The 15323-nt window shown below is 41.0% G+C and overlaps 1 protein-coding gene across 9 annotated transcripts in view; it reads right to left on the bottom strand.

The window, feature by feature from the left end:
* Nucleotides 1–13828, bottom strand: part of synrg (synergin, gamma) — a 47458-nt gene extending 33630 nt beyond the window's left edge. For 6 of the 9 annotated variants that reach the window (XM_074639929.1, XM_074639931.1, XM_074639932.1 and 3 more), the window contains exons 1-7: nt 13711–13828; nt 8176–8216; nt 6335–6474; nt 5918–6045; nt 3078–3183; nt 2860–2971; nt 1440–1832 (exon numbers count right to left, since the gene is read on the bottom strand). In XM_074639929.1, coding sequence (XP_074496030.1) covers nt 1440–1832; nt 2860–2971; nt 3078–3183; nt 5918–6045; nt 6335–6474; nt 8176–8216; nt 13711–13745 — 955 coding nt within the window. In that variant the 5' untranslated portion in view covers nt 13746–13828. The remainder of the gene's footprint in view (nt 1–1439; nt 1833–2859; nt 2972–3077; nt 3184–5917; nt 6046–6334; nt 6475–8175; nt 8217–13710) is intronic. The other 3 variants (XM_074639935.1, XM_074639936.1, XM_074639938.1) reach the window with 1 other exon arrangement.
* Nucleotides 13829–15323: the final 1495 nt, after the last annotated feature.

The raw sequence follows: 15323 nt of genomic DNA, 5'->3' as shown, positions 1-15323 counted from the left end.
TTAAAGATCTGCTACACCCAACTGATCACAGCTGCACTGGAAATTGCATCTGAAATGTAACGTCTGGGAAAGGCAGGTGTAAAATGTGGGGGATATGCAATTTCAAATTAATTAATTAATAAATTTTTCTTTAAATGGCTCATAGCATAAAGTGTGATATGATGATGATATGATATAACGCAGCCAGTGATACTTATTGAGTAGGCTCTGAAATTATTCTTTTATCTGTTTACAGAAATAATTGTCAACAAACCCACAACTATTTTTGACATCCCATTCAGTCAATGATCTTTTTGTTGAGCTGACAATATCTGGATATTGCACTAATATTTCCTCACATACAGCCTTCCTCTGGCAGTATGAATACATGCTTACAGTTCCAAACGTATCTTCTCTTCAACCCCTTTTTACAAGTTCAGCAGCACTTCATTCAAACTTCCTTTAGTGCTCTGTGTGCACTGCAGTCCAGACATGCATACTACTTTAAAATCAGGCTGGCATCAGATCTTATTTAGCGTTACTTTATGTAGATTTTGCGCCACTGTTGAAATTTACAACAGGCTTAGTGAATATTCCCCTTAGTGTGTTTTATATGTTTATATATATATGCATTTCCTGCTCTATGTGGTCCTGTTACATTCCTGCCTGCACATTAATCCTGTATTTTCACCGTGTACATTTTTTTTAGAAGAAATTAACTGTGTAATATTTCTTATGCAACCTGCAATTGATTTTACATTATCTGATCAAGAACCCCCCCCTAAAATCAAGCTGCAAAATATTGAAAAAAGTCTCTTCTCTTGTCAGAGGCAAGTGATCCTGAGGCCATCTAAATCTGTTTATTCCAGATACTAAACAACTAGGTCAGAAATGTCTCATAGGATTGGGGGATGACACTCGATGGATGGCTAGCTGTTGCACTTCTCTGGACAGAAGGGGATCTCTCCGTCATTCATAGTCTAGAGACCGAGAGCTGTCAGAGAGCAGCTGCTCATCCGAGAGATTAGACGGCAGATGACACACGAGTGTGACAGTCTTCTATCAAACCACAAACAGATTCAGTATCAATGATGGATTCAGCTACTATATCCTGGTTAAAACCTACTGAGAAACATTCTCACTTTCTAATGATGAAGCAAGGTGAGTTTCTTATTGATTCTGCATCCTTGTTTGCCTAGTTTGTAGTGTCTGGTAGCTTTAAAGGTTTAGGTAATGAGGCCAGGCCATCTGCTGTGCTAGCTGCATGCTCTCACACTGTAACGCAGGCCAAGACCAACCCAAAATCCAGACGTGCCAATGAAAATATTCAGCATCAGCAATAAAAGCAGCACTACAAGTTAAAAAAAAAAAATTCCTCCGAATTCATTCAAAATGTAAATGGTTGAGTATAAACTATGAGGATGGGAGGGGAGGTGTCAACAAAGCAAAAAGAGAGTTACCTTGAAATGTAGATTGGGAGCTGGTGTTGACAGCAGAGTGTTGGGTGACAGTGGGAATGGACACAGAGGCAGGGAGGGACTGAGGGAGGGAGGAGGAAGAGGAGGACAGACTTGCCTTCAGGGAAGGGGATGAAGGAGGGAAAGCATTTAGAGGACCCTGAACAAAGTCACTAAACTCGTCATCTTCCAGAGAGAAACCTGTCTCGGGGGCAGAGGACGAATGCTGGACGACGGCCTGAGAGGGGAGGCCGAAGGTGGAGGAAGTGGAGGAGGGTGGAGGGAAGGAGACGGGGTTGTCTAAAGGCCCCTGAAAGTCACTAAACTCATCATTGTCCTCGGACAAAGCTGGGGGGAGGGAGTGAGCGGTGACAGACGAGTGAGGTGGCGATGAGTCTGCAAAAATGAAGAAATAATGATGATGGCACAACACATGACACACACTACAATGGAGAACGGATTATGGGCTGCACATTGCGAGAGTGAGATAAAGACTATTTTGAGCAAGACCAGAAATTGTAAAACTGCAAATTATACTCAAAACATACTCATACATACAGCATTTAATTATTATTTAGATTCAATAAAATGCTATTTAACTGAACTACCGATTATCACTTTTTTAAACTGCAACATTTGTATAAACGTCAACACCAGAATGATGACTCTAAGCAGACCTAATCTTGCCGGTTGGGACACCTTCACTGGATCACAAGATAAATCTGAGATGTCTTGAGATGATTAATGAGATAAGAATTAAGAAAAAACACGCTCTGCAATATAAATTTATGTTTTTACTTTTCTATAATTTTTGCTTTTTTCTTTTGAAATACTGGACAGTTTCCGACAGGTTTAAAGGTGAAAATCCATCTTTGGTGAAACTGCTCACAACTCATAGACGTATGAAACTTGTCAAGAGGAACCGCTACTAGACACTGCTTCATTTAAAGCCAAAGAGGTTGGGAACTTCTGCTGTAAAGCATTACTTCAGGTTTGTTATATGCATAACTGCAATTTTCTGAAATGCACAGGAATAAGTTAAGGGAGGGAAATCTACTGTAAAAAGTTCAGAATGTGAAATCTGAGGTACAGATGTTGTATTAAAACACATGAAAATTAAGACACTATTAAAACATGATAATGACAATAGACTGACAGGTGTACAGATGAAGTGAGAGGCTGGAAAATAATGTGATAAAAGAAATGTGATTAAGAATCTGTGTTGAATATTATACACTCAGACAGAAAATGCTAATTTTGTCTCGTCTGGCTGCCAGCTGGGCAGTCATCATGCTGACCTCCCTCTAATCCAGTTTTTATTTTCAGACGGAGGCATTTCAACAGAGAGCAGATCTGCTGATGGAGAGGAACAACAGGAACGAAATCTCAGGGATTACAAATAAAATCTTTGAGGTGTGGGTACCTGGCTTCTTGGTCTGTGATGATGGAGTCGGGTGCATCTTCGCGTCTCTGCTGAAGCCATCCAGGTTGCCTTTGATCGCCTCCAAGGCGTCATCACGGCTCTTTTCTCCTGTCTGTGTACACAACAATAGAGGATCAAGGGCCCAGAAGGTTACAAAGATGGGCAGTGGAAAATGCCATGAGAATAGTGAAATAAACAGGACGTGGAGAGACACTCACCTTGGGTTTGACACTGCTGAGCAGCCTCAGCTTCTGTTTCTGCTCCTCAAACTGTCTTCTTTTCCTGTCCTCCTCCAGCATCTTCTGCTGCTGCTCCAGACGTTTTCTAAAGGGTACGAAGAGTAAACATTGTATGGAGAGCCAAGTAAATAATGCTCTTGAATTTGTTGAGAAAAGATTCACGATTCAAGGTTTTAAAACCTGTATTGTCTATCATGTAATGATAGAACATTTTCTTAGGTTAGGTTAGATGCTCGCAAGCAACATAAAATCATACACACATGAAAGACTCATATAAAATTACATTAAAACACAAACACTTCCATAAATAAATAAGTGCAGGTTTCCAAAGCTGCATTAAAAAAGTAGTGACAGTCTATTTGGATGTTGCAGTGGGAAACGGCAGCCGGATGGGGGGGAGCTAAAAGGAGTGGTGACGGGTGTGTGAAGGGTCCTTAATGGTGAAGTCTGCCTTTCTGTAAAGGTTTAAGAGTTGGGTTTTGAGTGGTGCCGGTGATTTTGGTTGCATGCTCGATGATTCTTGTGAGTTTTTCCTTGATTTTCTCTGTGAGGAAGTTGCACCAGGATGCAATTTTGACCTTTATACCGCTGTTATAATGTCCAGTCTGACATTAAAACCGTTCAGCCTCCTCAGGAGAAACATGCGCTGCTGGGCATTTTTGTAGACCACGTCCACATGTTGCGTGAAGGACAGGTGATGGTCGATCTCAGTGCCCAGGTACTTAAAGATCTCAATCTGTTCTACCACCTGCCCCTCCAGCCTGAGTGCAGAGAGAGAGTGTGGGGTGTCAGGTGCCCGGCATTCACCATAACACAGCTCTTTGGTCTTACTGATGTCCAGTTCAAAGGAGCTCTCCTGAAACCAGAGGACCATAGTGTCCACATACCACCTGTATGTGGAGTGACAGTCTGTTGCTATTGCAGATGATTTTGTTTGTGTACATGTGTATATGGAGAAGAGGTTGGAGACATATGCGCTGGGTATATTTCCGAAAAATATAAGTCCAGCGCTCTGTCCAGTCGCGTTGGAGATGTGACATACTGCTCCAGCTGTGGGAGTAACGGAGTGATGTCACAACTATTGAAATCTCCAAGCAGAGAGACAGGCTGATCAGCTGCACCATGAAACAGTATGTCCTATTGGCTCGAGCCCATCAATCAAATAATTACCAATCTTTCCATTTAACATAGTAATCGAGACCCGTTTAATACCTTAAATGACAATTTTTTCATTTTTCTTTCTTTGCGTATAGGTTTGTGTATTTCTTGTTATCTTTTTCCTTTATTAATGAAATGCTGAATATAACCATTTCTGGAAAATAATGAAAATTATAAATCTCAAAGTAAATTTCAAAGTATAAAACGGCATTTAAATGGCATTTCATAAGTTGTAAATATAAAGGTTACATTTAACCCGATACAGCCAATCAAGCCATTATGCATCAGACATAAATATAATATTTAAATATTTATTTTCCCGTTAACTTTGACAGCCCTACTGAATTCATATCATAGTATAGTACCAAGTATTTTTAGCCTTTACTAGATAGTAGACAGGGAGCCGACAGGAAAGGAGCAGAGAGAGATAAAGGATGAGTCAGCATCTTAATCCTAACCTGACACGACAGATGGTTGGTTACACAGAACCATCTGAGAAGCCGTCTTTGGAAACTGTTTGGAAAAGGGCAGGCGCTTTAAAAAAATACTTGGCAGGTGATTGGATGAACAATCGGTCAATCAAACTCTTGCCAAAGCCAGTCGGGAGAAGAGGGAAAACATCACTTCCAACGAGAAAAGCTGTTCTTTGCTCTTCTTCCAATGAAGAAATTCTCTCCAGTTCTGATATAACTGATGCTATTGCAGCATCTACACTGATCTCTTTAGGAGCTGCTATTGTTGCTTTGAACGAACCGTCACCTCTCCATGTCATCTCTCAAACACCTAAACCACGCACGTAGCTGCCAGTAGCTCCTCACAGGACGCTGATTGGTCCGGACACAAATGCGTTACTTGAAGCCTGACAAGATGGATATTCGAGTGATCTCGTAATCCTGTGACATCATGATAAATCCAGCTGCCGTGCAAAGCAATCTTAAACCACCCCCATATCACATTAAAATAATAAAAAAAGATATGGTATAATACATAGATGCAGTGATCAGGAATAGATATATGGCTAGAAACCGCTCTGAAAAGAAGACAATCTTTAAAAAAAGAGAGGGGGGATTACGATAATAATTTTGGAAGAGGAAAAAAAGACTACAAAGGAAGGACCATAAAGTTATCAAATCAGTGGTAACCCAAGAGCAGCTGCGCTGGAGCTTAAAGTGATTCAGTGTCTTAGTAAAGTTTGAGTTTTAGGAAACAGCTTAACAAGATTAAGAGTTGACAGCTATGCGAGCGGCTCTACTTGAGCACAGCAGAGTTTTCTTGAGCTAATCCTAACATCAGCATGCTGAAATGTTCACAGTGACAATGTTAAAATGCTGATGTTCAGCTGGTATAATGTTCACCATGTCCACCATCTTAGTTTAGATTAGGATACGGTCAAACTACATCCCAAGGATGTGCACGGGTGCAAGTAAAATTCAATACAACACTCCTCCAATGACAAAAAATCTTCTTATAAAAAGTCCATATTAAAAATATTTAAAAGATGTTGGTTAGGCCTTAAGGGTTTGTTATGCCGGCCTCTCATATTCCATCTAAAATCTAGTGTGGAGTTACTCAGCTGGCTGTACTGCACACATGCACATGGGAGCATTCATGCTTACACAGACACAAACAAGGACCGTGATGTTAGTGTAAAGATGTCTTACTGGTGCTCCTCAGCCATTTGTTTCTGCATGTCAGCGGTGTACTGGGGTCCAGCAGGTCTCATGCCCATATATTGTGGCTGACCCATGTACTGCATCCCAGGGGTCTGCATCCCAATGGCCATCCCACCCTGATAGGCACAAAAAAGAACATATAAACAGCACCAATTAGGGTTAAGAGGAGCTCTAAATCCAGGCCTCAACACAAATTAAATTAGCTAAATCAACACAGCACTTTTTCAGTATTATGCATTCATAAATGGAAGCCCACATAAGCAAGTTTTTTTAAAAAACTACAAATGCAGATGACAAATCTCTATGGGAACTATTAGAAGGCCAATTTCACCTTTGAAAACAAATAGACAAACACAGAATCAAGAATATAAATAAAATGTACTCTAATACAGCCTACGAGCTCACCTGCATGGGCATGGCTCCTGGGGGCATCTGTCCCCCAAAGTTCATTCCCATCATGCTCTGCATATTCGGCTGCATGACCTGAACCATAGGGAAGCCCTGCTGTTGCTGCTGCTGCTGCTGTTGCTGCATGGGTACCATGCCTGCAGACACACACACATGCACAAACACCATTATATTATACTGTAGACATGGAAAAGAATAGTGTCTTCAATTACAATTTGAAGCATGAGTAAGCCCAATTTAAAGTACACTGGGAAAAAAAACGTGATACAATGCTGGAGTTTGAAAGAAAAAGCCTCCAGAGTCTGGCCATGATTCAGTATTGCAAATCAATTTCCTGGACAGCTTGAAAAAGACACAGGCTCAGCAACAACCAAATCTGTTTTTCTGGTGACTACTGTGACAGCTTGGAGCAAAACAAGAGGAGTGAGGAGGGGAAAAAATGGAAAAGTGTCTGTTTGTTTTCACAGATGCTGTGTGAGCTGACAGCCAGAGCTGAGCAGCCAGCTCCGACTGGAGCCTCAAGATGATTCACCATGTTACGGCTCAACCGGGCTGAATAAGTGGCTTGTTAAGGTGGCTGCACACAATCTACTTAGTCTAAAATGACACTGCTAATGGGCGCATGTAATGACCCCTGAGAGACGCTTGTCCCCCAGTGGTGTGTGGATGGTTTATCATGAGCCTTACTGCAAAGTCAACCGCCTAAATATGACGGGCACGCACAGCTGAATGATGGTACATCTGAGGCCCACAATGCACTACTCTGGGCACGGTTAACAAAGGTATGAGCTCCAATGTGCCGAATCCTTGCTGCTACTTACTTCTGCCTAATGACTTATGGTGATCTTATGCGGCATAAACAAGCTGGCTGGAGTTTTATAGACATTTATTCATAACCTTTAATGAGTGAACCCAGTAGTGCATCATTTCTGACACCCGACAACTGAACATGTTCTGTATTTGTGTGTGATCCATGAAAATACAAGTTGTGATCTGAATCTAAATTTCTAAAAAGTAAACTTGCGTTTACTTGTTTGGAAATCAGTTTTCAATGTCTTGTTTCATTTAAATTGAAATGAAAGGAGTTTCCAAATACAGTGGAAACCGCTTATAGTGATCATAGTCTGTCCGGGTCAAATTGATCACCATTAGGGGATGATTATTATAACCACATTTGTGTTGTTGTGCATCATTTCTCATCCAGATTACCATCTAATTGACATTTGTATATTTATTACATGAATATAAAATAATGAAATGGACCGCTTCTCTATTTACTGGCTCGCTGCCAATTTTTCTGCCTTTTCCCTCACCGAGGGTGAGGCATTGCCGTTTTTGGCCGGCTCTGCAGTGCAAGTGTGCAAAGCGTCCCCTTTGCTGGGGCTCCTCGTTCTCTCACTCGCTGGCGGCCCGGAGGGAGATGGGCACCGGTTTGCATGCGTGCTGCAGAGCCGGTTGAGTGCAAAGTTTCACTTTGGGGGTATTACGTGACCAGGCATTATCAATCCACTTGACGAGGGTGGCTTCAACCACAGGTACTATCCCTGTGCGCATTTGGTTTTCAAAGAAAATGACTTTCCTTTTCCCATCATGATATCAATGTGCACGCAGCACAGGTATCCAGCCGGGAAGCACACGAACCGCGAGGCAAAAGGATAAAGGGAGTAAAGTAAAAAACAAAACAAAAATTCAACCAACGTCAGTGGTTTCCACTGTATTCTGACGCAGTGTGCTAGATGATCAACAGGTCACCTTTAACATGCAAAATCCTACGGCACTGATCAAATTAAAATTCAGAGAAAAAAATTGACTGTAATATTGACTGCAGAATGACTCACCTTGTGGCGGTCCCAGGCCCCCTCCAACAGGATACATAAAACTAAGGAAAGAAAACAAACAGAAAGGCAGGTGATGAGACTCTAACTGAGGCTAAAGTAAAGAAACACACAGATAATACTTTAGGTCAGCTCGAAACAAGCGTCATGTCCCCTGCAACGCTTTGAACAATGCAAAGTATAAAGTCATCACTACTTCATTAACTGTGACTTTCCACACACTCTCCATCAGTGGCATGTGATCAGTTTAAGAAGCCTTTGTAAAATGAGAACCATGACTGCATTTAAAATCACTGAATTGCTATCCTGTGATTGTTATTTGTGCTTTATAACAATACATTCAAAGCTAGGCTGTTAAATGCCATCAGTATATATTCTAATATACGTAAACTGTAATATTTATAACACAAATGCAAGAGGTAAAAGACTTAAGTGAATGAAATTTGAAACTGTATTTGACTAAATATGGTGATTGCTTAGGGTCAAAAACAGTGCAAATACTACTTCAAATTATTTAATTGGATTTGGTTCCATTGCATATTTAAGTGTAAATGCCTGCTTGTTCTGTAATTGCTGTTGACACAAAATGAAGAGGATACTCACACATTAGAAATGACACAACTAAACAATAAACAAAAAGCCTTGTTTGCTTTTCATAATTGTGACATTCGAGTGAGACCACGTCTGAAAGCAGGGTGAATCTTATTTCAAATACCATGTTAATAAAAGCTGCTTTCACTACAGGCACTAAATCTGACTGGTAAAAGGAAAAACAATATCCTGTATAAGTTTGCTGTCGCCATTTATTCATCAACAATGAGCCTTTGTTCCACAAAATAGTTTCAGTTTATTCACAAAGACCAGATTCAAGGGGAATTTTCAGACACTAATCCTACATTTTAACATTAATGCCCAAAAGGGAGCAGCATTGGTGCAGTTTCATTTCCACAGGCGACTTGGACTCAGTGGGTCTGTGCTGAGAAAACAAGCCTTTAAGAAATAATCAGAGGGAAGTTTCCACAAGACGGCCAAGTCTCTCCTCACCAGAGCCAACCCACACAGGCCTTCAGCTATTTGTCAAATAACTTATTACAACCCAGTTCTTCAGGCTGGAACTGACGATGCAGAGACAAACAGAAAAAAAGAGCCAGCCGGGCCTCTGCGTCCCAGACTGACTCTAAGCTGAATTTGAGCATCACTAATCCAATGGGTGAGTGACATTATCATACTGATAACTTTAGTACCAACACAACTGTGCTAACAAAAGGGAGGCAGGGAACTCATCGTCACACAGTTCAAGCATTCGCCAAAGCAATTACCAACTCCCTGCGGCAAATAAGGAATAATTTAGACCTGAGTTTGACTTCTACATGAAAAATGTACTTTTGGAAGCTGTGAAAGTGAAGTGTTGGAAAACTGTACACTGGGGCTGCGGGGGCTGGGGATTGTTTAGTCTATAAACTGTCACAATAAGTGAAAAATGGTCCTGGAAGTCTATGTGATGTCTTCGCATTGCTTGTTTTGTCTGACCAACAATACAAACATTTTAAAATATTAAATTTACAGTGATATTAAACAGAGAAGAGCAGCAAATACGCATATTTGAATAGGCTGGTACTAGCAATTTTGGCATTTTTGCTGTTAAATGACAAACAATAAAATAATCAATTCTCAAAATGTTCACATTATTAATCCAGCTCTATTCTACACGCTCCACTGAAACACAGTCTGTATAAGAGGCAAAACTTCAGTACACAGAAATATTATCAAGCTAATAAACCTCCTGTAATCAATATTTCCAAATTAACAATGGATCAAATTACTAAGTGTAATATGAAAGGGGTCTCTTACAGTGATGAACATGAACACACAACAATTATTGGCAGTCTGAGCATCAAACAGCAGACAGACACAGGTAGCGACTAGCTGGTGAACATGGTGGCGCATATAGCAGCTAAAAAGTCAGATATTTTCCTAAGGAGCTGGTGGAGACCAAAAAAAAAGGTATAAGGAGAGTGAATGTTGATGAACTTACATTCATCAGGTGGACACAAACACTATTCACAATTGATGCTACATGTCTGCTGTATGTGTAAACAGATGATGCTTGACTTGGAGGTTTTCAGACTCCCATCTGCTCCCTGTAAGATTTGCAGCTTAAAAAGCTTTTATAGGAGCACTACAGCACTGCTGCCCACCATCCTGCAGCAAATAACAGGTCATGGCTGGGCAGATTAACATAGAGGGAGATAAGCAGTGATAGCAGCTGTGGACGGCCGGGCGGGCAGGCCAGCGCCTTGTAAAAGGCCTGTAATCATCCGACAGCTATCATCAAAGTGTTTTGATAAGCTGGGAGACAGAAGGCGGGGTCAGGAGTTTCAGTCAATGTCATCGTCACTGAGGAAGCTAAAACGACAATAATTTCAGCTTATTGTGAAGCTGCTCTTATAGTGAAATATACAGTAGATATGATGAGCACTTCTTCAAAAGGGGAAAAACAGACTGAGGGGTGAGATGAAAAACTGAATGACAGTCACTGAACCCATTATTACAGCTGAAACTAATAGTTGAATAATCATTACGATGATTTGACAGGAAGTTAATCAGCAACAATTTTGCTAATTGATTCATTTTACTTTTTTTATCATTGTAAACTGAATATACTGTAAATCTTTGGCTTTTAGAAGGGCCCTGTCCTGCTACACACCAACATGCCAAGGACAGCCTATAAAATTAAGACTCAGGCTGATTATATTAAATGTAATATTCATGTACCCAGTTCTCCAAAACTGATGATTGTACAGATAATATTTCTAGGAATAATTCCAACTTGGAAATGCCAACAGTTGCAAAACACATCCCACATACACTCTTGACAAGCACAATAGACCATCATTTGACACTCATGAGGTCAAATGTCTGACAATCACATGGCCTGTTGAAGACAAATCTGTATGGAGCCATCATCACCTGACACAATATGCATTTTTGTAACCGGTTCTATGGGTAAATACAGACACTGCATCTTAGATTTAACAGTTTAGCATCATAACATATATTCATTGATAAATTTACTCCAAACACCTTAAAAAGGTTGCTTCAGCTCAGCTGTCAAGCAGGTTTTGTAAGCTGCACTACTGCTCCACCTCCTGGCTTTCCACTCTGGCACTCTGACACATTTGAATTTATTGACTCTATCTAAAACGTTATTCCTCATGGATGAAATAACCAGACAATAGGAATGTCTGATTTTAGTTTTTTTAAAACCATACAGGTCAATGTCATTTACCACATAATACAAAACTTAGGGCTGTCCCGAATACCATTTTTTGGTCTTCAAAGCTTCGGTGAGAACTATTCGAAGGTAGTCAAAGCTTCGAGGTGCAGAGCAGCAGGCTGACATGGTCTTCTGTCTGTCTGTCTGTCTGTCTGTCTGTCTGACTCCATAACCCCCATTTCAGTACCTGGGACAGTGCAGCTGCTGCACTACTGTCCACACACGCACCTCTACACACACAACAAACAGCGATATTCATCTGAGAATAACTAATAATAATTGATGTTGAATATGAATGAATAATAAATAATATTGTGGGGTCATTTCTTATTTCACGGGCTATTTTGGGATTTATACATTGTTACATAGTTCTATATAAAAAAACTAACAAGAAAATTTAAAAACAAGCATTTGACTAGAGATTTGGAGGTTGATTACCATGGCAACAGTCGAGGTTTCGAAGCATTCAGGTCAGCCCTAACAAAACTCCGGTATTGCCATAACACAGTCCTGCTCGTACTTAAAGTAGACAAATTTACATTTTCTCACACTTCATTGTCATTCACCAGAGCTTAAAGCTGAGGCCTTATCTACAGCAGTGAAAAAACAAGTACTGGCACATTCCTGTCTGACTGAATAATTAAGTATTTCCTTTCCTGCTCTAAACTAATTTTGTCAAAAGTTTGTAAGGTAAAAAGGACTGACACCCTACTGGGATCAAGTGCACATACTACAAGCAAACAAAACTTAAGCCATGATGAGACATTACAGCACAAGTCAATAGCTGACATCTACCAGACATCAGCAGAATGATAAGCATATGAAAGAGAACTACAATTACCTTCAGGTCTTCACATTACACCTGCTTTTTTCCTACTGCCCACACTCACTTACATACTTGAGGGCTTTGGTTTCACCTGTCAGATCAGTATCACCTGGCTAGGCGAGATGCTTGTAGCCAGAGCATATTTATTATTCAAGCTGCTCTGAGCTCAGCTTATCAAAAAATCATGAGGCTGGTCTTATCATCTCACCTGCAGACCATCATCATTATACTGGTCTCATAATACACCTGTAGATACCATCATCATACTGGTCTTATAATAGACCTGCAGACCATCATCATACTGGTCTTATAATACACCTGCAGATCATCATCATCATCATCATACTGGTCTTATAATACACCTGCAGACCATCATCATCATACTGGTCTTATAATACACCTGCAGACCATCATCATCATCATCATCATCATCATACTGGTCTTATAATACACCTGCAGACCATCATCATCATACTGGTCTTATAATACACCTGCAGACCATCATCATCATACTGGTCTTATAACACACCTGCAGACCATCATCATCATACTGGTCTTATAACACACCTGCAGACCATCATCATCATACTGGTCTTATAATACACCTGCAGACCATCATCATCATACTGGTCTTATAATACACCTGCAGACCATCATCATCATACTGGTCTTATAACACACCTGCAGATCATCATCATCATACTGGTCTTATAATACACCTGCAGACCATCATCATCATACTGGTCTTGTAACACACCTGTACATCTCCTCAACATGTCTGCATGTGTGACAGGTTTTACTATGTGATTCAGTAAACAAATAAACATAAAGCAGAGCTGAAGAGTGAAAAAAAGAAAATTAAAAGAGAAGATCTGAACTAATTTAACAGCTCTATGAAAGATCTTCCACTTCCCATCTGCTTCACTTTCTTAAATACTGTCAACATGACACTAATCAGCCCACCCCCATGGTAAATAATGTAACAGTAAGCTGACAAGGCCAGGTATGAACTCTACCAGAGGCCTGTCTGCACAGGTGATAGCAATTTTTCCTGACAATGCTAACGTGACAAAAGAGTAATATGCTATTTATTCTCGATAGATATCACATCATATCACTGAATACCGTGTACTACAGGCTCAATCACGGTTACACAAGACATGCTAGGTGAACTGTGTTGCTATAGGAGCGTTGTGGAGTTGTTTTGGTTCACTCTGAGCAGCAGAACCAGCAGCAGCAGCTAACGTTAGCTTGACACCTGACAACCAGCCATCTCATCATCCTACTGTTGCCTCGGCAACACAACCAGCCTCTAAGCGCTGCTTCTGAGGCTCTTCCGTGTGAATATAGTGTTGCTAAGCGGCACTCAGAGGCGACTGTTTCACTAAATTGTTCTCTTTGTAGCGACAGAGTTGGGTTTAAAGGGAAACAATACCTGCTGCCTCCTCCGGATCCTGGCCGCAGCGCCATCTTGATCACACTGTAGTCACTAGTGGGGAGATGACGTCAGCGCTGACGGAGGAGTGGAGGCGGGATTAGAGGACCTGAGTTCAGTCTGTCAGGCTCAACTCACTTCCTGCTCCACGCTAGTGATGGGAATTCAGGCTCTTTTTAGTGAGCCAGATCTTTTGGCTCAGCTCACCAAGAAGAGCCGGCTCTTTCGGCTCCCAAACGGTTCTTTATTTTACCTTTTATAATTTAGGCAAATTTAGCGCTGTTTTGACCTTTAATTAGTATGTGTGCCAATATATCACTTAAATTATTCAATATAATTATACTAAACCTTATAATTTCCTGAATATCATAATTTTACTTGCTGCTTCGTTTCCGACTGTCACTCATCTTGTCTGCTATTTGCGCACCGCACTCCTTTCTCTCCTCCTCTTCCTCCTGCTCTGTACCTGTAGACCATCAGCGCACCGCGCACCTCCACCCCTCCCTGCTTGATGGTATGATCCTTGTCTGTCATCACATGATTGGTTGCACGGACATCATTAACACAACATTCAGTCACAGTTGGTGCATGGAGTGCCCGTGGCGCGGGGATGTTCGTCCTATCATTCTGCCTTGAATTAATTAAAGAAAAAAAAAAAATCACCTAGTTCAGCCCATGAGCCAACATGGTGTCCCGAGGTGTGGTCATTGCCATGCACTAGCAACTTCATGGAGCCATAGGTGAGAGTTGGGCAAGTAGTGTGAACCAGTGCCAGTAGTCCATCCTGGAGGATGTGGCTTAAAAGAGCCGGCTCTTTGAGCCAGCTCGTTCGTGACCAACACATCACTACTCCATGCTGTTCAAAATATAACATAATGTAGTTAAGGCTCTCAGGCATTCTGTATTGCTGTCAAATATTTATTCTCCTGTGGATCAACTTTTCTCATTTCTTGTTGTCCCTGCAGAGTCAACACACATGATTTACTCATCGCATTGTTGCGTCTATGAGTCATGTTTTAAATGTTTGCCAAAATAAAAGTGAGGTTCAGGGGTTCAGGGGACTTTATTTGTACCCGTAGGTAGATTTGTTTTGCAACAAAAATAGAGGATGGCATCCGTAATGACAATAAGGTAGAGCACAGACAAGAGACGGACATACCAAAAACATGACAAAGAGTACTCAAAGGCTTAGCAAAAAGTGGAAAAAAGAAGGCCACAAGAACAATATAAAAAAACACTGAAATATCAGGACAAGAAAGACACAATAAAATGAGAAAAGGAATAAACTTTCCATAAATATGTGCAAAAGCTGCTAGGACAATTGCAGCTGGAACAAAGCTGTTCCTGTAGCGCTTTGTTCTACACCTTGGGACCCAAACCTCCGACCAGATGGGAGAAGCTGGAACTAACCAGACAGAGGATGAGAGTCATCGTGTGAGATGTAGCTGGCTATCCGCTGTAGCTGCCTGGTATACAGGGACTCTAAACTCAGCTGTGACTCCATTTAACAATCTGACTCAGTGATGCACATGTTCTAAATATTGAGGGGGACGTGTCCCCTGTGTCTCCCCCCAAAACCTATGCTCATGCAAATGATTATACTGTATTTAGTT

This window comes from Sebastes fasciatus, chromosome 7, assembly GCF_043250625.1.
Source record: "Sebastes fasciatus isolate fSebFas1 chromosome 7, fSebFas1.pri, whole genome shotgun sequence".
In the NCBI taxonomy this organism is placed as follows: domain Eukaryota; kingdom Metazoa; phylum Chordata; class Actinopteri; order Perciformes; family Sebastidae; genus Sebastes; species Sebastes fasciatus.
This window is presented reverse-complemented; position numbering and strand designations above follow the sequence as displayed.